The sequence below is a fragment of the Zingiber officinale genome, chromosome 1A, assembly GCF_018446385.1.
Source record: "Zingiber officinale cultivar Zhangliang chromosome 1A, Zo_v1.1, whole genome shotgun sequence".
Taxonomy (NCBI): Eukaryota; Viridiplantae; Streptophyta; class Magnoliopsida; order Zingiberales; family Zingiberaceae; genus Zingiber; species Zingiber officinale.
In genome coordinates this window covers 64,531,152-64,553,954 of record NC_055987.1, presented here as the reverse complement: position 1 = coordinate 64,553,954, position 22,803 = coordinate 64,531,152, and the positions used below count along the sequence as shown (strand labels likewise).

Genomic DNA, 22,803 nt, shown 5'->3' with positions numbered 1-22,803 from the left:
GTATTCTCCGATCACCATCGGGGTATAGTGTCTGGGTAGAGGGCCGCGCAAGATCTCCTTAGAGAATTACAGATTGATTCGTTTGGGCGAATCGTGGCTTCCGGGCACCTTGCCTTTCGGGCATCCTGAACGGGAGTGTCATTCAAAGATGATCCCTGTTCCTGGTTCGCTTGGGCTATTTCTGAGGGAGTTTAAACAAAGCACGATAGAAGGGGATTGGCGCGTGCGGCGCTTCTCCCTGCGTGCCGGTCGGCCTCCTATTCTGCCTCCATATGGAAACTTGTTTCACTTGGTCTTCTAGCCCTGCTTGTCTTTCGGCCGTCGACGTCGCATGTTGTGGTACTTGTCGATCGACTAACGCCTGTTGTTGCTACTGCTCGACCATCTTCTCAACTCGGATGCAGGTTAAGTTTCCACAGACGGCGCCAATATGATCCTGTCCGAAAGTCAATGAGATGCAAAGCTAGGGATGTGGAGGTCCCGCTGACCACCCGTAGACTCCACTCCGCCTTGCAAAACAGATGACGTTAGTGCCGAGCTAGGGAAGAGGTCCTGGGATTGGCCCTCCGACGCTCAAGTCAGTCACCGACGATGATGTAGAAGGCGGAGCAACAAGAAAAAGTTCCTGTAGCGCGTATGCACGCTTTCCTAAGCGAGCATGTTTCTCGAAGTTTCCCCTAAAAAGATTTGCCAGTAAAGTGTCTCTAACACAATACTTTAATAAGCCGAGCATATCTTTGATGTGACAGTGGAAGCTTCCGTCGTACGATCTTCCAGTCAACCATGTCTGGTGTCAGCGGCACTAACTCCGAAAAAGATGTCGAGAGATAACATAGTGGGTCCGTTGCTAGGTTGAGCTAGTTAGCCGCTCGGCCAGAATTCCGCATCTGCTCGGTCGAAACTACGCTGCGCTTGTGCCAAATCCTGTTGCCGGGCTGAGCGGGGTAGCTACTCGGCCATAACTTTGTTGCGCCCGTGCCGAGTCCTGTTGCCTGGCCGAGCGGGGTAGCTACTCGGCCAGGATTCTACATATCGTCCCCTCCTCCTTTTGGCGTCCAACACCACTCCATTGAGCGTCGGCTGTTTGACACACCTCCCCGAGTCAAAGGTGGGGTCAGACCGGAACCTTATCCTCCCGGTCGGGGGCCTGATCGCCCGATCGGCCAATACGATTATCATCTGTTTGGTCGTAACGATTATCATTCGTTTGGCCGTATGATACCTGAACGTTGACCGTCCTAATTTTGACCTCCATCGTGACAACTAACCCCTGCAGGGTGGGCCTTATCGCCGTATCAATTACAATTTTATTTAAAGAAGCTTCCTTTATAATTTTCTTATTTGTTTATTTCCATTATAAGAACAAAAATATATTATTAAAAACAATATGTTTGAACAATTCTAATATGATTGCAAGTAGATACCATATGGCAAAAAACTAAAGAACGTACGAGATGAGACAAAAGATAAATTCTCTTATTAGAGAAGTGGAGATCCTATTGGATTGATTTTGAGAGCTGAAGGTTTTTTACTCTTACACTTTGCCAAATGACTCCAAGGTGGAGATGACTTCTTTTGCATCGTGAAGAGGAAGCTCTCTAAAAATATCAATTATTTGAGTATGTTATGGATTTGCATCACAAATGGAGTTTGTTGAGGGTTACCATTTTATTCCATAAGAGTATGACAATGCAAATGAGGAGTTATCTAAAATTTGATTAGTTACAATACTACCTGAGTACCATAATCATTTTCTTTAACACTTTAACCAAATTAAACTAGTGGTTGGTCAGAGCAAAATTTGCTACATACTTTTATGGATTTTATTTTGACGTCCAAGAAGAGAGTTAAAATATATCATCCTTGGACCCTAAAAGTTGCATTATCCTTTTCAAAACTACAAGAAGAAAAGATCTTTGAAGAAGAAGAAATAATGAAGTTATGAGTTATTCATTACCCGAGATAATGTGTGATAATATAAGTTTGGAGTACAATCGGAAAAAAAATACTAGTTGAAGCGAGGTTTAAAATTTCCAGCCGCATCAAAGTTTTGATCTTTGACTGGAATAATACTATTTTGGTATTGTAATGATTTTGAAGCATGATGCTGATAATAGATTGGAATTAAAGAAAGAAGCAGATGAAATATATGAAGGAAATATTGTCTGAGCTGAACATAGTATTAAATCTTGTATCATGTTGAGTAAAATGGTCAAAACATATCAATCTAGTAAATTATCAAAACTTGACAATATCTCCTTCCCTTTTCAACCTCCAATATATTACCTGCACCATGCATCAGAGTGTCGGCATGATATTGAAGTGATATCTCCGATCAAAAACTAAAACTATGATGCGATTCAATATTTTCAACTTTGGCATTGAGTGGTATCAAATCTTGGTGATTTACGAAAATGATATGTTTCGACAATTTCACCCATCACGATATGAGATTTCAAACCATGAGTGAAAGAGAGAGCAAAAGAAAAAACAAGAACAAGATAGCTATAAAGGTGATTCATATGAGGATCTTAACATTGATAACGATAAAAAAAATAATCTAGCACTACCATCACAATACTTATATTTTAAGTCACCTTTTTTGAGTCTGTCATTTGCAACAATATCTACTTCATCATTTAAGAGAATAAAGAAAAAATATTTTGCCATTGTTGACAACATCAAGTAATCCCCTTGGAGCGACACTACCGAACTCACTTTTACTAAAAAAAATGTCACGATCGGTGCACTTACTACTGCCAAATGAAGACATGGGGTACACTATTCTTTTTTTATAACTCAATGAGGACAAACAAAATGAAGGCTCTGATAGCAGTTTGATCTAGATACATGTCTAACATCAATAATTTTCATTCATTCTTGGTAACTGGAGATTTTTGTATTTTTTTAGAGGCTTTTGAATAATTAGCCTGTTTTATTTAAAGTAACTAGACTGAAGTTGCATTATTTTATACCATGTTATATATTCAATTTAGCATCCTAATCAGTCAACAACTAGTTCCATCCTTAATAGTGTTCCCTTCCTGCTTTACAGGCCACTCCAAGATTGAGTGAAGACAAAGTAAAGCAATGTATAGATCCAAGACTGAAGGGAGAGTATCCACTAAAAGGAGTTGCAAAGGTTTCTTTCTTCTGCATGTTTACGTTCTACTTGTTCTTGAACAATTTGGATAGCTTTCATCACATAGCAATGTTTTCTATTTTGTTCATACAGTTGGCTGCAGTGGCAGCACTATGTGTTCAATACGAATCTGAATTTCGACCCAATATGAGCATTGTGGTTAAGGCTCTCTCTCCTCTTCTTGTAAATAAGGCAGCTGTTGCTGCACCACCTGCTGCTACTGCTCCCCCATCTTCAGATTAAGGATGAAAGGATCATTTTGCATTAATCCAACTTGTGATGATGGTATGCCTTGTACAAGGACAATCGACAGTTAGGTAGTTATCAGGCCTGCTTGTGAGATACAATTCTTTCCTGTATTTTCTAGTATCATATGGACCATTGATTACGAGATTCTTGTGGGTGGTGAATATGTGTTGTTAAATCCTCTCATGCTTCAGTTCTTTTGGAGACGGCTGTGAGACAACACAAACGGTTGTGTTGTTGAAGGTTGTAATATGCGTTACGCTCTCTATTACTCAGTCAAAACTTTAATAACCAGGAGTGCTTATTATTTTCAGACTTCCTTCTGAGGAATTGTTGATTGAAATTTTCAGTAAACTTCTTAGTGATGTCCTCTAGCTAGTCGATGTGGTGTCTGAATATGATATTTTATGCTTGCATCAGTTGTCCTCCCACTTCCTCCCATTTTGTATTTATCAAGGTTGATTTATTCGTTCCAGCAGCATTGGATGTGACAACACACATTGACCCTTTTTTTAGTCTTCAAGTGGAGTAGCAAGTGTTCAGCTTGGACTTGTTGCCAAAAGGATCTAATCAGGCTGTGCAAACCTGTCAAGTTAGTCAAGTCAGATAAGCCGAGCGGATCTAGTGGAACTGGCTAGGCAGGATGATTGCACTGGAGGACAAATTAGATCAGGCAGGTTGAGTGGGGTTGATCAAGGCAGGCAGATTCGTTGAGCCGGTCTGTCCAGTCCAATTGAGTGGATTAAATAGAACCAAGCAGATCATGCAAGTGTAGTGAACGGTCGAGCTGACCTGTGGGTTGGGCTTAGTTGTTAGAATGAACCATGTTATCCAGGTAAGAGCTGGGTTGACAGAGTCATCACATGCCTACTCCAAGCTAGTGCCTATATATATATATTCTTGCTATCCTCACGTGCTGCGTTCCATACATGGCAGTGTTCCAAAGTAAAAAAATTAAATAATTTGTCTCTCTTTATATTACTTAACTTGGGACGGCTACGAGAGACATCTAAAATGAATATGATCACCTTTACTATAATGAGTAAATAAACTACATCGATGTGGGCTAAGATCGGGTATCCACTGCCCTTATTCACGTATAAAGTATGCAAGGGCACTTACTACTGTCTCGGGCTATAGTGGACCGCTTTTATATGTAATCAAACATTAATTCTTAGCTATGATATATTATGAAATTAATTTCTACTAGCGGGAAGATACCTCTGGAACACTAGTTACAGAGCAATGAGTCGTTCGTACTTTTAGATTTACGTTGGTAGGAAATCTTTTTGAGACTGGATGAATCATCTCTAGGATTAATTAATTTGAAGAGTTGACAATTTAAATTTTAAAAAAAACATACAAGCATCTCCTACTGCCTTTATATGATTATTATTAATTGCACTGCATAATATTTTCTACAAGTTTTCGAGATTTACATTGCATCTATTCAACTTTCTTAGGCATATAGAGGATCTAATTATCATCATCTACTATATTGCAAATCAAAACAATGGCAAACAAAGGGCTGACCTGAATTGAGAGCCAATGCCATTGAATCTTTGTCGTTGAACGAAGTTCTTGCAAGTAGCAAAAGGTCTTTTGCATGAAGTAAGCAACAACTAGAGTCTCATCTCAATGGGGAAGAGGAGGAAGAAAAAGAAGCTCAATTTTGCCCAACTTGAAACCAAATGTCTTCCTCTTATACCAAACCCATCTTACAAGGACTATTCATCAATATTAAGAAACTAGGTTATTGGATCTATATTGCAATCCACATCTAAAACTTAAACCATGTTAGTAATTAGCCCTAAGAGTCAATCATGAGATGATTAGGAATTTTGGGTTACTCATTGAGTTAGACTCAAATGAACCTACTCATTGAATTGAGTCCAATCCGAATTAGACACATTGGATTAATGGGTTAGACTCAATGAGTTAGACTTATTAGGTTATTGGATTAATAGTTAATCCAATATAATAAATCCAACCCATTAAGAAGAATACAAAAAGACAAAAACCCTTGGTATTCATGGGATGAATATAAATAGGTTTTTTGGATTTATTTTTCATAAGATGATTAAGAGTTGAGAAAGAGATGAAGATGATGACTCTTGATCTCCCCTTTCCTTCCTCCTCCTTCCTTGGCCGAATCCTCAAAGTTTGGCCAAACCATGTTTCTTGCTAGCACAAGAAGATAGTTATTCTCCGAAGGCTTCGTTCGTGCGACGAACAAAGGATATGTTCGTATGGATACCGTAGAGGCGCGAGCGCTTGAACGCACTGACATCTGGATCTAAAGAAAAGACTGCTGTCGGGATTGCGAAAGGCACGCAACAAAGGTATACCTCTCATATAAAACTTAGTATATGATTGTTTTCTCCTTCGCATGGATCTTCTAGAGAGGATCTAGTTAATTTTCCGCTGTGCTTAAGCGTGTTTAGTGCGCTAGATCCCTACACTAGTATCAGAGCCACTTGCGAAGACATATACTAAGTTGTTAGAATTTTTATATATGATATAGAAATTGCATGATAGGTTTACTGTGATTTGCAAAATTATGAGTCTCGGCCAGACTATGAGTCTCAGCCAGATTGTGAATCTCGGCCAGACTATGAGTCTTGGCCAGATTTTGTGTCTCGGCCAAATCCTAAGCCTTGACCGAAAGGGGTGTTTTGTTGGGAACAAAACATAGTTGGTGTGTGACCAGCAAGGTCTCGGCCAGAGGTGTTTTGTTTAGAATAAAACATAGTTGGTATTGTGGGTAGTAGGGTCTCGGGTATAGTAGTAACTCATAAAATAAGTATGCAAAATAAATTTTACTTTGGGGGTGTTGCCCCCTGAAAACCTCGCAAGGGGCGATGCCCCCTTGACTCCCGTCTGCTAACCGGCTAGTGGGACCACCGTGGCGTTGCGGCTCATAATTTATTGTTAAAATCATAGTAAATTTTATGTCATAAAATATTGTGAATGTTATATGACATGGTGCATTGTTATGACCTTTAACCCCCAATGTGATTGGATATGTGTGTATATTGTAATTCATAATACGGCCTGCGTGTCGTGCCTTCATCCTTTTATTCTTGTTGTAATTTAGACTACACTCAAATGTAACTCGAGTTTCTTTAGATTTTGTAATGTACAAATCAGAAAGGAGTTAGTCAACTGGACAACGGGTGAAAAGGGAGAAGGACAATAACACACGATGACCAAGGAAGCACTTGGAGAAGCTACTTTGACCTACGTTAACTTATCGCTCTTCTCATTGGCTTGAGAAGATCGTAGTGATGGGGCCATAACCATGTTACATTTAAATTAGCATATATGTTGATGTATGCCATGATATGCCATGAATGTATGTGATGCATGTGTAGCTATCGTAATTAGGTCCTTTTCATATGCTTGCCAAAGTTTGGTACTCACTACTACCTCGATCATTTGTAGTCAGGTTTGCCAAAGCAAAGTGACTCATTTTATCTTAGTAGAGTGCGACAGGACAATTGTGATGTCCGACTATTGGACTTTGGGTGTGACTTAATTAAGTTGAGAACTTAGAGGCATATCCCATATGATGAAATTCAAATTATAGTAGTCTTTGGCGATTAGCCAAAGCTAACTCAAGATGAGTTATAGTATAGATTTCATAAGATGGGAAAAATGAACAAATAGTCTTATTCACCTAAAGATACAAGAGGTACATAGGATGTAATTGGTAAACGTTGTCTACCTAAGTTGTACTAAATCTTGGGCGATTAGCCAAAGCTAACTCAAGATAAGGTATAATATGGATATTGTCCAATTGGTACACGTTGCCTACCTAATTTATACAAGTCTCGGGTGATTAGCCAAAGCTAATTCAAGATAAGATATAATGTGGATCTTGTCCCACTTGAATGTCTTTACTTTTGGGTTTAGAGCTAGTAGTGACTTGCTCCTATCAAACTTTAGAATTTAGTGGGAGAATCATTTAATTAAAGGCCTAATTAAATGATCTGAGTATGCTACTGTTAAGATGTATACTAAAAGCCTAGCTTTTTGTATGAACATTTATTTTAAAATGAGAATCACATTGGTCAAATGTCTGCATTTAGTAAAATGTAGTTGTCCATTTAATTTATATTATAGATAACATGGTGTGTGGTGTCACACAGAAGATCATGTTATTAGTTCCTTATAAATTATAAATAGTAGCTCACAACCAAGATGGATTGGGACAAACCATTGAAATGGTTGTAGTGTAATTTGGTACTAGTTTATCTTGACTATAAAATTACACTAGTACACTATGTGTGTATTGAGCAGGACCATTTGAGGTTGTTCCTTTTATATTAACTGCATAAAAGAATATAACCTCTGTTATTATGGATGTGCGTACTCTTAATTCTGATATAATAACAAGCACATATACTTAGTATTTATTTCTTTAATTTATTAATGGGTGAGATTTATTCGTTAAATCAATAAGCCCGATAAGTTGAGAAATAATATTATTTATATGATGTGTTGTTGATTATAGAAGGAAACTGTGTCCTAGTTATCTAGGTTGATGATGTCCCCTTGAGGAGCTCATAAGAATTGTCATGTAAACTCTGTAGGTGGGCTTAGTCGGACACGACAATAAAGTTGAGTGGTACTACTCTTGGAGCTAGATGTTAATTAAGTAAGTTGTCAGTAACTCATTTAATTAATGGACATTCGATATCTTAAACGCATGGAGATTAACGTACTCATGATAAGAAGGAGCTCATAATGTAATATGGGATTGGTGCGGTAGTTCAATAATGACTCTTTAGTAGTATGAGTTATTATTGATGAACTTAAGTTGGGTGTTCGGGTCGAACACAGGAAGCTCAAGTCCATCATGAGATCAAAATCAATTCCTCCTCTAGGTCCCTGTTGTAGCCTCTTATTAAAAACCTTTTTATCCACCCAAAGCCCAGCTTCTTACCCAAGCTAGGGGTCGGCCACATCCTTGCTTGGTGCCCAAGCAAGGGGCCGACCAAGCCCATCTTGGTGTCCAAGATGTGGTCGGCCAAGCCTTGCTTGGTGACCAAGCAAGGGGCCGACCACTAATGAAATAAAAAGAGAGATTTTAATTTTTGTTAAAATATTTCCTTTTATAGCAATCTACAAAGGATTAAAAGAGAGATTTTAATTTTAAAATCTTTCCTTTTTTGAAGCCATTCACATGGTTTTAAAAGAGAGTTTTAAATTTTAAAATCTTTCCTTTTTTGTTGCCATCTATATTGGTTTAAAAAGAGAGATTTTAATTTTGATAAAACTTCCCTTTTTTGTAACCATGATTTAGAAGAGAAGTTTAATTTTAAACTTTCCTTTTGTAGCCATCACAATAGGAAATTTAAAAGAAAGAGATTTTAATTATTATTAATTTTTTTTTGCCATAACCAAGGATTATAAAAGAGAGGTAGAGGGTGCCTTATGGGAATAACGAATAACACATAACACATCTCCATATTTCTCTTGTTCCCTTAGGGCCGAAACCTAAGCTTTCCCTCTTCTCTTTTTCCTTGGTGGTCGACCCTTCTCTCTTTCTCTTCTCCCTTTGTTTTCTTCTCTTAAGGTCGGCGGCACATCAAGCTCCATCTTCTTGTGGGCGGTTTGCTTGGAGGGGAAGGAGAAGAGAAGGAAGTTTCCTATTTTGGCATTCCTTGGGTGGCCGAAACTTGTAGGCAAAGAAGAAGGTTCGGGTGAATTTCATCTGGGTAGATCGTCGCCCACACGATGTCCAAGAGGAGGAGAGAAATACAACAGAAGATCAAGAGGTTTTTAGCTACAAAGAAAGGTATAACTAATTATTTGTTTCCGCTGCATAATTAGTTTGTGTTCTTTGTATGAATCCTGAAATACCAACACAAGAGGCTATCGATTTTATGTTTCGATTATGTGTTTCGATTTTGTGTTTCTATTGTGGTCTCTATAGTTAAACCTAAGGTTACTGTAAGAAGTTTAAATATTCAATTTCTTTGAAAGGCTTTGTCTAGGAAGTGGTGGATAATCTCATACCCAAGAAGGCGGAGTGCCTCGCTATGTTTAACTTGGAAGCCAATCTTTGAAATAGATATTTAATCAACTTCTGTAATATGGTTTAACTTCTGAAGAACACATGGGTTGAACTTGGAGTAAAAATGTTAAGTTCCGTTTCCAATCCAAGTTTAACTTCTAAAGAACAACTTGGATTAAAAATGTTAGGTTTCGTTTGCAATCCAAGTTTAACTTCTGTAGAGCACATGGGCTGCTAGGAAAAGTTCTGTTCTTGTACAAATTTTTAAACAAGGGAAACAGAACCGAATTCCAAGTAGCACCCAATGGATACTTCTCTGCATTTTATTGTTGTAGACCACCATGTCATCTAGTACGTAGAAGACACTATCTCTATGATCTGTCCTTGATAAGGAGAAGCTCAATGAAGCTAATTTTCTAGACTGGTATAGAAACATGAGAATAGTTCTCAAGAGAGAAAGAAAACTGTACATCCTAGAGCAACCTATTCCTGAAGTACTTCCTGCTATTGCCACTAGAGCTGATAGGGATGCTTACAAGAAGCATCAAATTGATGCATTAGATGTATCATACCTTATGCTCGCCACCATGAACTCTGAGCTTCAGAAGCAACATGAGAACATGGATGCTTATGATATTGTTGAATATCTTGGACAACTATATCAAGGACAAGCAAGACATGAGAGATTTGAGATATCTAAAGCGTTGTTTCAATGCAGAATGCAAGAAGGAAGTCCCGTAGGATCATATGTACTTAAAATTATTGGGTATGTAGAAAACCTATAGCGATTGGGAATTCCACTAGGCCAAGAATTGACTACTGATCTTATCTTGCAGTCATTGCCCGATAGCTATAGTTAATTTGTCATGAACTATAACATGAATGAAATTGACAAACCGCTGCCTGAGATGTTGAGCATGTTGAGAACTGCCTGAGATGCAAAGCCTAGTACCATTTTGATGGTGTCTAAGGGCAAAGGCAATTGGAAGCCCAAAGGTAAGGGTAAGACCCAAGCCAAAAGAAAGGGCAAGATTCATGCATTGAAACCTAAAGGTGGGGTTGTTAAGGAAGGAACCTACTTCCATTGTGGTGAGACCAGACACTGGAAGAGGAATTGCAAGTTATACCTAGAGGAACTGAAAATGGAAGAGAAGTGAGACTTCTACCTCATGTATATATGTTATAGAAGTTAATCTATCTATTTCTTCTTCACGGGTATTAGATACTGAGTGTGCATCACACATTTATACTAATGTGTAGTGGAAGAGAAATAGTATAACATTGACAAAGAGAGAAGTGGACCTACGAGTAGGAAATGGTACAAGAGTTGCTGTTGTCTCTATAGGAACATATTCCTTATCTTTGCCTACTGAACTTGTTTTAGAACTAGAAGAGTGCTGTTATGTGCCCGCTTTGACAAAGAACATTATCTTTGTTTCTTGTTTGGACAAGAAAGGTTTTTCATTTGTAATAAAGGACAAATGTTGTTCTATTTATTTCAATGAAATGTTCTACTGTAGTGTACATCCTGTGAATATACTCTATGTTCTAGACTTTGGCAACCCAATCTATAACATAAATACCAAATGGTTCAAATCTAATGATTTCAACCAAATATATCTCTGGCATTGTCGCTTGAGTCACATAAATGAGTCGCATATCCCAACTCCATAAGGATGGACTTTTGGAATCATTTGATTCACCTTCAAGGCAAGATGACTAAGACTCCATTTAGTGGACACAGAGAAATGGCTAATGATATGTTAGGACTCATACATACTGATGTATGTAACCCTTTCAGAATAGAAGCTAGAGGAGGCTAACATTACTTCACTACATTCACTGATGATTTCAGTAGATACGACTATGTGTATTTGATGAGACACAAGTTAGAATTCTTTGAAAAGTTCAAAGAATTCAAGAATGAAGTACAAAACCAACTTGGTAAGAGTATTAAGATGCATTGATCAGATCGAGGTGGGGAATACCTTAGCCAAGAGTTTCATGACCATCTTGTTGAGTGTGGGATCATATCTCAACTCACTCCACCTGGAACACCACAATGGAATGGTGTATTAGAAAGGAGGAACTGTACTTTATTAGATATGGTACGATTAATGATGAGTCATACAAATCTTCCTACATCCTTCTGGGGACATGCTCTAGAGACAGCCTCTTTCACACTTAACTGAGTTTCATCCAAGGTTGTCATAAAGACACCATATACAATATGGACTGGGAAGAGTCCCAAAATATCTTTCATGAAGATTTGGGGTTATGAGGCTTACGTTCGACGACAAGTCTCAGATAAAGTTGGACCCAAATCAGACAAGTGCTATTTTGTAGGATATCCCAAGGATACAAAGGGATATTACTTCTATAATCCCACACAAGGCAAAATGGTTGTTGCTAGAAATGATGTCTTTCTAGAAAGGGAGTTTATTTCTAGAAAAACTAGTGGGAGTGAAGTCGATCTTGAAGAAATTCAAGATACACAAACTAGCATTGACGCCTTGATGGAAATTGAATAGGTACCACAAGATGTTGTGGATCATGATTTTGTTACACCATAAGAAGTTGTGGAACAATAACCTGTTCAAGTAGCACAAGCTTTACGCAGATCTGATAGAACTCATCATCAACCTAAGAGATATTCTTTTCTCTTGTCTGACAACGGTGATGTAGTGCTAGTTGGTCTCAACGAGCCTACTGTTGGTTGCTACTCGGAATATCGTACCGGTTCCCCTGTACAAAAATTTTGTACAAATCCTGAACCATTCCTAACAACCTATTGTGTTCTTTAGAAATTAAATTTGGAATCTCAAACAAAACTTAACATTGTTGATTTCAAATTCAACTTATCTGTTCTTAGTGGTTTAGACTTGGATCGCAAACGATGCTTAACATTATTGATCAAAATCCATCTATGTTACAAATTCAATTAAATATTAATTTCAGAGATTGACTTCCAGGTTAAACATGGCGAGACTCTAGGCCTTCTTGGGTATGGGAGCATCCACCACTTCCTAGACAAAGCCTTTCAACGAAATTCAATATTTAATTTTCTTATAGTAACTCTAGGTTTAACCAAAAAGGACAATCGAATCACAAGTTCAAAAAACAAAAGAAACACAAAATCGAAAACATAAATTCGATAACCTAGATTCATTAACCTCTTGTATTTGGTATTTCAAGATCTAAACAAAAGGATGAACTAGTTATGATGCGGAAATTAATAACTAGTTATACCTTTTATAACTTATAGACCTCACGATCTTCTGTCGTATTCCTCTTCTTATCTTGGACGTCGTGTGAGCGACGATCTACCAAGACGAGAATCCACCGAAGCTTCCTTCTTCTCCTTGCAATTTTCGGCCAACAACAATCTCCAAGAGATGAAGAACTTCGGCCACCAACCAAGCTCCAAGGGATGCAAAGAAATAAAGCCTCCTTTCTCTACTTCTTCTCCAAGAAAAATCCAGCCACCAAGAGTCTCCTAGAGAGTTGATGCCGCCGGCCACCAAAGAAGAAGAAAAAGGAGAAGAGGAAGAAGATGAGGGTCGACCACCACCAAGGAATAGAGGATAGGAATACTAGAAGATATGTTATGAGGTGAGGCACCTCTACCCTCTCTTTTATATTCCTTGGTCTTGGAAAATAAGGAAAGTTTAATAAATAAAATTTTCTTATATTCCTTGCCAATGTTTAAGAAGGAAAATTTAATTAAAAATTTCCTTTTAAACTCTTAATGGTCGGCCACCTCATTGCCCTCTAAAGAAGGAAAGTTTTAAATACAAAATTAAAACTTCCTAATTTGTTTCTGGAAAATTTTAAAATAAAATTTTCTCTTTAAAAATTCCCTTCATGGTTGGTTATAAAAGGAAACTTTTATAAATTAAAATCTCTCTATTAAAACATGTGGATGATTACAATAAGGAAAGTTTTCTCCAAAATTAAAATCTTCCTTTCAATCTACAAATAAGGAAAGATATCAATCCTCTCTCTTAATCTTTTGTAGAAACTATAAAAGGAAAGATTTAATTTTAAAACTCTCTTAAATCATGGCTTCCACATAAGGAAATATTTTTTTAAAAAATAAAATCCCCTTTTATTTAATTGTGGCCGACCACTAACTTGGGCTCCAAGTTAGGGCCGGCCACCACTTGGTCCATCCAAGGATTAATCTTGGCCGACCCCTTGCTTGGGCTCCAAGCTTGGCTTGGCCGACCACCTTGAGATGGGTAAGAAGGTGGGTATGAGTGAGTATAACACTTTATAAATAAGAGGCTACGATAGGAACCGAGAGGAGGAATTGGTTTTGGTCTCCCGATGAACTTGAGCTTCTCGTGTTCGCCCCGAACACCCAACTCGAGTTCATCAATAATAACTCATTCCACTAAAGAGTTATTATTGAACTACTGCACCAATCCCATATTACTATATGAGCTCCTTCTTATCATGAGTGTGTTAGTCTCCCTGTGTTTAAGATATTGAATGCCCACTAATTAAATGGGTTACTGACAACTCACTTTAATTAATATCTAGCTCCAAGAGTAGTACCACTCAACCTTATCATCATGTCAGACTAAGTCCACCTGTAGAATTTACATGGCAATCCTTATGAGCTCCTCTTGAGGACATCATCAACCTAGATTCCTAGGACACAGTTTCCTTCTATAATCAACAACACACACTATAAATAATATTATTTCCTAACTTATCGGGCCTATTGATTTATCGAACTAAATATCACCCTTTGATAAATTAAAGAAATAAATATTAAGTATATGTGCTTGTTATTATATTAGGTTTAAGAGTACACACTTCCATAATAACAAAGATCTTGTTCTTTTATTTAGTCAGTATAAAAAAAAGCTAGCTCAAATGGTCCTGCTCAATACACTCATAGTGTACTAGTGTAATTTTATAGTCAAGATAAACTAATACCAAATTACACTACGACTATTCCAATGGTTCGTTCCTATCCATCTTAGTCGTGAGCTACTGTTTATAATTTATAAAGAACTGATAACATGATTTTCTGTGTGTTACACCACACACCATGTTATCTACAATATACATTAATTGAACAACTACACTTAGCATATAAATATAGACATTTGACCAATGTGATTCTTTTATTTCAAAAATAAATGTTTACAAAAAGCTAGGCTTTTAGTATACACTCTAACAATCTCCACTTATACTAAAAGACTATGTTGTCATAAGCGCTGCCATACATCTGATTCTCATTCCTTCAACATGCTGATCAAAAGCGTTCGCTGGAAGGGTCTTAGTGAAAGGATCTGCCACGTTATCCGCTGATGCAATCTTGGTAACAACAACTTCTCCTCGCTTTATGATGTCTCATATCATGTGGTACTTGCGCTCTATGTGTTTACTCGCCTTATGGGCTCATGGTTCCTTCGAGTTTACTATTGCACCGCTATTATCACAATAAATTGTGATGATTTTGGGTAAACCAGGAATCACATCTAAGTCCATCAAGAAGTTCCTAAGCCACACTGCTTCTTTGGCTGCCTCAGAGGCTGCCACATACTCATCTTCCATGGTTGAGTCTGAAACATATTTCTGCTTTACACTCCTCCATGCTATGGCTCCACCTCCTAAAGTAAACACATAACCTGATGTAGACTTACTATTGCCCCTATCTGATTAGAAGTCAGAATCTGTGTAACCCACAGGGATCAAATCATCTTCTTGGTAAACCAGCATATAATCTCTAGTCCTTCTCAGGTATTTCAATATCTGCTTTATAATAGTCCAATGTCCTTGTCCAGGGTTACTTTGATATCTGCTAACCATGCCCACGGCAAAACAAATATCCGGTCTCATACACAGCATAGCGTACATTAGGCTTTCGACAGCCAAAGCATAAGAAACTGCCTTCATGTCCTCTATCTTCTTTGATGTATTCGGAGACATCTCTTTAGATAAAGCTACTCCATGCCTAAAAGGTAGAAAACCTTTCTTGGAGTCTTGCATGCTAAAACGAGCAAGGATTGTATCGATATATAAAGCTTGGGACAAGCACAACATCCTTTTCTCATGATCCCTTATTACTTTGATCCCAAGAATATGTGCACATTCTCCTAAGTCCTTTATATCAAATTGCTTGGACAACCATACCCTTACTTCCGACAACACTTTGATATTGTTTCCAACTAACAAAATGTCATCTACGTATAGTACAAGAAATACCACTACGTTTCCATCACACTTCTTGTATACACAAGACTCATCCAGACACTAAATAAATCCATACAACTGGATTACTTCATTAAATCAGATGTTCCAAGATCTTGAAGCTTGCTTCATTCCATAAATAGTTCGATTTAGCTTGTACACTAGATGCTCTTTGCCTTTTTCAATGAACCCCTCTGGTTGCTTCATATGGATGTTTTCTTCAAGACTTTTGTTAAGGAAAGTTGTCTTGACATTCATTTGCCAAACCTCATAATCCATATGAGCGGCAATAGATAAGAGTATCCGGATAGACTTAAGCATGGCTATCGGCGAAAAGGTTTCCTCATAATCGATACCCTATTTCTGAGTGTACCCTTTCACAACAAGCCTTTCTTTAAAGGTTTCCATCTTCCCATCTGTCCCTTTTTTTCCTTTTGTAGATCCACTTACATCCAATAGCTTTTACACTATTTGATGGTTCTACAAGCTCCCAGACTTTGTTAGAATACATATATTCTATTTCAGATTTCATTGCTCTTTGTCAAGATACTGCATCTTTATCTTGGAGTGATTCGTCATATGTCTGGGGATCAGGTTCATGTTTACTAGGGATTAAGTCCAAAGACTCTCCCAAAAATATGAATCTTTCAGGTTTCCTCACAACCCTCCCACTACGATGAGACACTGTCTGTGGTTGTGTATCATTTGTGATATGTGTTGCAGTTTTTTGTGATATTTCATCTTGTACTATTAGTACTAGACTAGACGTGCCCTCTCTAATTTCTTCTAGAATAATTTCACTCATGGGCTTATGGTTCATTACATAATCTTCCTCTAAATATTGAGCATTGGTGCTAACAATGATCTTCTGATTTTTAGGATTATAAAACAAACCACCTTTCGTTCCCTTAGGATATCCCACAAACAGACAAACTTCTATACGTGATTCCAACTTGTCAGTATCTCCCTTCAACACATGTGCTGGACTACCCCATATCCGGATATGACTCAGACTAGGCTTATGCCCATTCCACAATTCATGGGAGTAGAGGGTACTAATTTCTCATCATCGATCTAACCATTTTCATAAGAGTCTTATTCCTTCGTTCTGCCACACTATTCTGTTGGGGTGTACCAGGTGCAGACAATTGGGATTGGATCTCGACCTCTGATAAGTAATTCTTAAACTCTCCAAAGAGGTATTCGCCACCACGATCAGACCACAGTGTCTTGATACTTTTATCATGACGTTTCTCCACATCAACCTTATACTCTTTGAACTTATCAAAGCATTCAGACTTGCGGCGCATCAAGTAAATGTATCCATATCTCGAATAGTCGTTTATGAAAGTGACAAAATATTCAAAACCACCTCTTGCCTGGATAGACATAGGACCACACAAATCAGAATGAACCAATTCTAACACATCTTTGGCTCTATACCCCTTGGCCTTAAAAGGTCTCTTGGTCATTTTACCTTCTAGGCAGGATTCACAAGTTGGAAAATTTTCCAACACTAATGAACCCAAGAGTCCATCGGCTATTAGCCTTTGTATCCTACTTAAGTTAATATGACCAAGCCTTAGATGCCAAAGATATGTTTGGTTCATTTCCAAAGGTTCCTTTCTCTTATTAGAATTAGAAGATGTGTTATTAATTTCCATTTGTTGCTTTGTGGGAGAAATTGGATTTAAAGTATACAAATTTCCTACTAATGTACTAGAACAGATAATAACTCTATTCTTCTTGATAACTACTTTGTCATCTAAAGAAACAGAATATCCATCCACAAACAATTAAGAAACTGAAATTAAATTCTTTCTAAAAGTTGGTACATAAAGATAATTTCTTAAAACCAAAGTTCTATTCCTATCGATTGATAAGTAGACGTCTTCCACTGCAACAGCCGCCACTTTTGTAGCATTGCCCATGTAGACGGTTATCTCTCCCTTATATAGTCGTAGAGTTTCCTGGAACCCCTGCAATGTATTGCAGACATGATCAGTGGCTCCAGTATCTCCACACCAGGTGCTGGTAGATAACACCGCTAAACATGTTTCAACTACTAGAGAATAAGATATACCTTTACTGTTCTCTCTCCTATAAGGACAGTCCGCCTTCCAATGTCTAGTCTGCTTGCAAATAAAGCACTTGCTTTTCAGCTTCTTTACTCCAACTTTTGGTCCAGTACCTAGAGATCTATTCACCTTCTTTGCCGAGCCAACTTATTTCTGGTTCTTCTTCTTGCCTTTCGACTTAGAAGTAGAACCATTTTCAGCAAAGTGAATTTGAAAATTATGATGAAATAACCCTTCTGTTGCCTGAAGTTCTATCAGTAGTTCTGCCAATGAATACATCCTCTTATTCATATTATAGTTTAGGCAGAACTGCTCAAAACTTCTGGGCAGCGTTTGGAGAATAATAACTAGTTACACCTTTTATAGCTTATAGACCTCATGATCTTCTGTCGTATTCCTCTTCTTATCTTGGACGTCGTGTGGGCGACGATCTACCGAGATGAGAATCCACCCAAGCTTCCTTCTTCTCCTTGCAAGTTTCGGCCAACAACAATCTCCTAGAGATGAAGAACTTCGGCCACAAACCAAGCTCCGAGGGATGCAAAGAAAAAAAACCTCCTTTCTCTACTTCTTCTCCAAGCAAAATCTGACCACCAAGAGTCTCCTAGAGAGTTGATGCCGCCGACCACCAAAGAAGAAGAAAAAGGAGAAGAGGAAGAAGATGAGGGCCGACCACCACCAAGGAATAGAGGAGAGGAATACTAGAAGATATGTTATAAGGTGAGGCACCTCTACTCTCTCTTTTATATTCCTTGGTCTTGGCAAATAAGGAAAGTTTAATAAATAAAATTTCCTTATATTCCTTGCCAATGTTTAAGAAGGAAAATTTAATTAAAAATTTCCTTTTAAACCCTTAATGGCCAGTCCCCTCATTGTCCTCCAAATAAGGAAAGTTTTAAACATAAAATTAAAACCTCCTAATTTGTTTTCGGAAATTTTTAAAATAAAAATTTCTCATTAAAAATTCCCTTCATGGTTGGTTATAAAAGGAAACTTTTATAAATTAAAATCTCTCTATTAAAACATGTGGATGATTACAATAAGGAAAGTTTTCTCCAAAATTAAAATCTTCCTTTCAATATACAAATAAGGAAAGATATCAATCCTTTCTCTTAATCTTTTGTAGAAACTATAAAAGGAAAGATTTAATTTTAAAACTCTCTTAAATTATGGCTTCCACATAAGGAAATATTTTTTTTAAAAAATAAAATTCCCTTCTATTTTATTGTGGGCGACCACTAACTTGGGCTCCAAGTTAGGGCCGGCCACCACTTGGTCCATCCAAGGATTAATCTTGGCCGACCCCTTGCTTGGGCTCCAAGCTTGGCTTGGCCGACCACCTTGAGATGGGTAAGAAGGTGGGTATGGGTAGATATAACACTTTATAAATAAGAGGCTACGATAGGGACCGAGAGGAGGAATTGGTTTTGGTCTCCCAATGAACTTGAGCTTCCCATGTTCGCCCCGAACACCCAACTCGAGTTCATCAATAATAACTCATTCCACTAAAGACTTATTATTGAACTACTACACCAATCCCATATTACTATATGAGCTCCTTCTTATCATGAGTGTGTTAGTCTCCCTGTGTTTAATATATTGAATGCCCACTAATTAAATGAGTTACTGACAACTCACTTTAATTAATATCTAGCTCCAAGAGTAGTACCACTCTACCTTATCGTCGTGTCAGACTAAGTGCACCGGTAGGATTTACATGACAATCCTTATGAGCTCCTCTTGGGGACATCATCAACCTAGATTCCTATGACATAGTTTCCTTCTATAATCAACAACACACATTATAAATAATATTATTTCCCAACTTATCGGGCCTATTGATTTATCGAACTAAATCACACCCTTTAATAAATTAAAGAAATAAATATTAAGTATATGTGCTTGTTATTATATTAGGATTAAGAGCACACACTCTCATAATAACAGAGATCTTGTTCTTTTATTTAGTCAGTATAAAAAGAAGCTAGCTCAAATGGTCCTGATCAATACACTCATAGTGTACTAGTGTAATTTTATAGTCAAGATAAACTAATACCAAATTACACTATGACTATTCCAATGGTTCGTTCCTATCCATCTTAGTCGTGAGCTACTATTTATAATTTATAAAGAACTGATAACATGATCTTTTGTGTGTGACACCACACACCATGTTATCTACAATATAAATTAATTGAACAACTACACTTAGCATATAAATGTAGACATTTGACTAATGTGATTCTTTTATTTCAAAAATAAATGTTTATAAAAAGCTAGACTTTTAGTATACACTCTAACACCTACATCTTATTAGGAAGCTGTACAGGGCCCAGATTCTAAGAAATGACTAGAGACCATGAGATCTGAAATGGAATCTATGTACACTAACCAAGTATGGACTTTGGTTGATCCACCTGAAGGGATCAAACCCATTAGGTGTAAATGGGTCTTCAAGGTGAAGACTGTCATGGATAGACATATGCATACCTATAGAGGTAGATTGGCAGCTAAAGGATTCATGCAAATTCATAGTATAGACTATGATGAAACCTTTTCACCAGTTGCGATGCTCAAGTCCATTCGGATCATGTTTACTATTGCTGCTTGCAATAATTATGAGATCTGGAAGATGGATGTCAAAATTGAATTTCTTAATGGAAATCTACTCGAGGATGTGTACATGACACAACCTGAGAGTTTTGTCGATCCAGAGCATGTTGGAAAGGTGTGTAAGTTGCAACAATCCATTTATGGATTAAAGCAAGCTTCTAGAAGCTGGAATCTTCGATTCGATGATGCGATCAAAGTGTTTGGTTTCATTTAGAATGAAGATGAACCTTGTGTCTACAAGAAGGTTAGTAGGAGCACAGTCATCTTTCCCATATTGTATGTAGATGACATACTTCTCATTGGAAATGATATCCCTACTCTTCAGTCAGTGAAGACTTGGCTTGGGAATTATTTCTCAATGAAGGACTTAGGTGAAGCAGCTTATATTTTAGGCATCAAGATCTATAGAGATAGATCCAGGAGATGGCTTGTTCTAAGCTAGAGTATATATATATTGACAAGGTGCTTAAATGTTTTGCCATGCAGAATTCCAAGAAGGGATTTTTGCCGATGTCACATGGTGTGAGTCTTTCGAAGACTCAATGCCCTTCTTCTAAGGAAGAATAGAACTGCATGAATCAGATTCCTTTTGCATCTGCTATAGGGTCTATCATGTACGCTATGTTTTGTACTCATCCAGATGCCTCGTATGCGTTAAGCATGACGAGAAGATACCAGTCAGATCCAAGTGAAGGTCACTAGACAACAGTCAAGAATATTCTTAAGTACTTGAGAAGAACTCAAGATTATTTCTTGATCTTTGGAGGTGATGAAGAGCTTGCTGTAAAGGGTTACAACTGTTGTTGTAAAGGGTTACAACTGTTGCTGTAAAGGGTTACAACTGTTGCTGTAAAGGGTTACAGTGGTGTAAGCTTCCAAATTGACAAGGATGATTCTATATCGCAGTTAGGGCATGTATTTTACTTAAATGATGGTCTTGGGTATTGGATACTACAACAATTTCATCTCATTCGAGGGATCATCGATATATGAGATATGAGGATATGCAGAGAACCAAACAATGCTAACATTATGGATCCTTTGACCAAGGCTTTGGCACCAAGGAAGCATGATGGTCACACTAGGTCAATGGATATTAGATATTTCAGTGATTGACACTAGTGACATAAAGAGATTGTTAGTGTAAGCCCTAAGAAGCAATCAAGAGTTGATTGCCTTAGGACATTTTGTATCATATTTTGTTATTTCATTAGAAGGCAAAGGTAATGGTTATTATATTTACTTTAGTTTAGTGCCGAATGAATAAGTATAATAATGTCCTAGAGTAGAAGGTTCTAATCTACAATATATCAATTGGTTGAATTGATAGTAAGATATTGTAGAGAACGCTATTCTAAACTATTCCTAATCAAACATTAATATACAAGGACAATATTAATGTGTTGAGACTAGCATGTAGGTCAACGGATGACTTAATCTCATAAGTCATGGATATGAGATATCAAGTTGACACATGGGTATATATTAGATAATATATACTGAATGCCCCACCATGAGATGTTTCATGGATTATTATATGAGTGTCATAAACATTCTCATGTGACTATTGGTATGAATAGTCCTTAGACCTGAAGTCACTACAGTTCCCTACATAAGGAGTTGTATACTTTGGTATCGTCAAATGTCACCCGTAACAGGGTAGACTATAAAGTCGATCACTGGGATTCAATAAATTATGCGGAGGGATGTAAGTGATGTAGATGAGATCTATCCCTTCCATATAACGGAGGTGATATCTTTGGGCCCCTTGATTAGTAGGACACAAGAATGTATGGCCATACTCAGATGAGTCAATATGAGATATTGAGCTCATTTGTTTGAATGTGTCTACTTAAAGATCAAGAAATACAAAGATTGATAAGAGAATGTCACGATCTATGCCTCATTGATCAATTTAGATATCAAGGATAGAGGGACCGAGTTATACAAGATAATGGCCACGGATAGGTTAGGTTGGATCTTGGCTTTCTCGTCACTTGGGTAACAATGATGCATTGTTAGATACCACTCATTGCTTATGTATCGCAAATGTTGATTTGGATACATTGCCAACGTTACGAGAGTTTATAGGGTCACACACAAAGAACATATAAGTTTGGAGATGGGTATTTTAGTTTGACTAAAATACTAAGGATATTAAGAATAATGGGTAAATATAAAGTGTTGGTGTTATCTTAGTGGTGATTGGCACTAGTGCTAGTGGGAGATTGTTAGTAATTAACCCTAAGAGCCAATCATGAGATGATTAGACCTTTTGGGTTACTTATTGAAGACTCAAATGAACCCACTCATTGGATTGAGTCCAATCCGAATTAGATACATTGGATTAATGAGTTAGACTTATTAGGTTATTTGATTAATGGTTAATCCAATATAATAAATCCAACCCATTAAGAGGAATACGAAGAGAAAAAAACCCTGGGTATTCATGGGATGAATATAAATAGGTTTTTTGGATTTATTTTTCATAAGAT

General features: G+C 37.5%; 1 protein-coding gene across 1 annotated transcript in view; it reads left to right on the top strand.

Annotated features, from left to right (window-relative positions):
• LOC122025711 (PTI1-like tyrosine-protein kinase 3) overlaps positions 1 to 3,701 on the top strand; it is a 36,767-nt gene extending 33,066 nt beyond the window's left edge. Inside the window, exons 7-8 of the mRNA XM_042584564.1 lie at positions 3,056 to 3,142; positions 3,236 to 3,701. Of these exons, the coding sequence (XP_042440498.1) occupies positions 3,056 to 3,142; positions 3,236 to 3,385 (237 nt within the window). The 3' untranslated portion in view covers positions 3,386 to 3,701. The remainder of the gene's footprint in view (positions 1 to 3,055; positions 3,143 to 3,235) is intronic.
• The last annotated feature ends 19,102 nt before the right edge of the window (positions 3,702 to 22,803 follow it).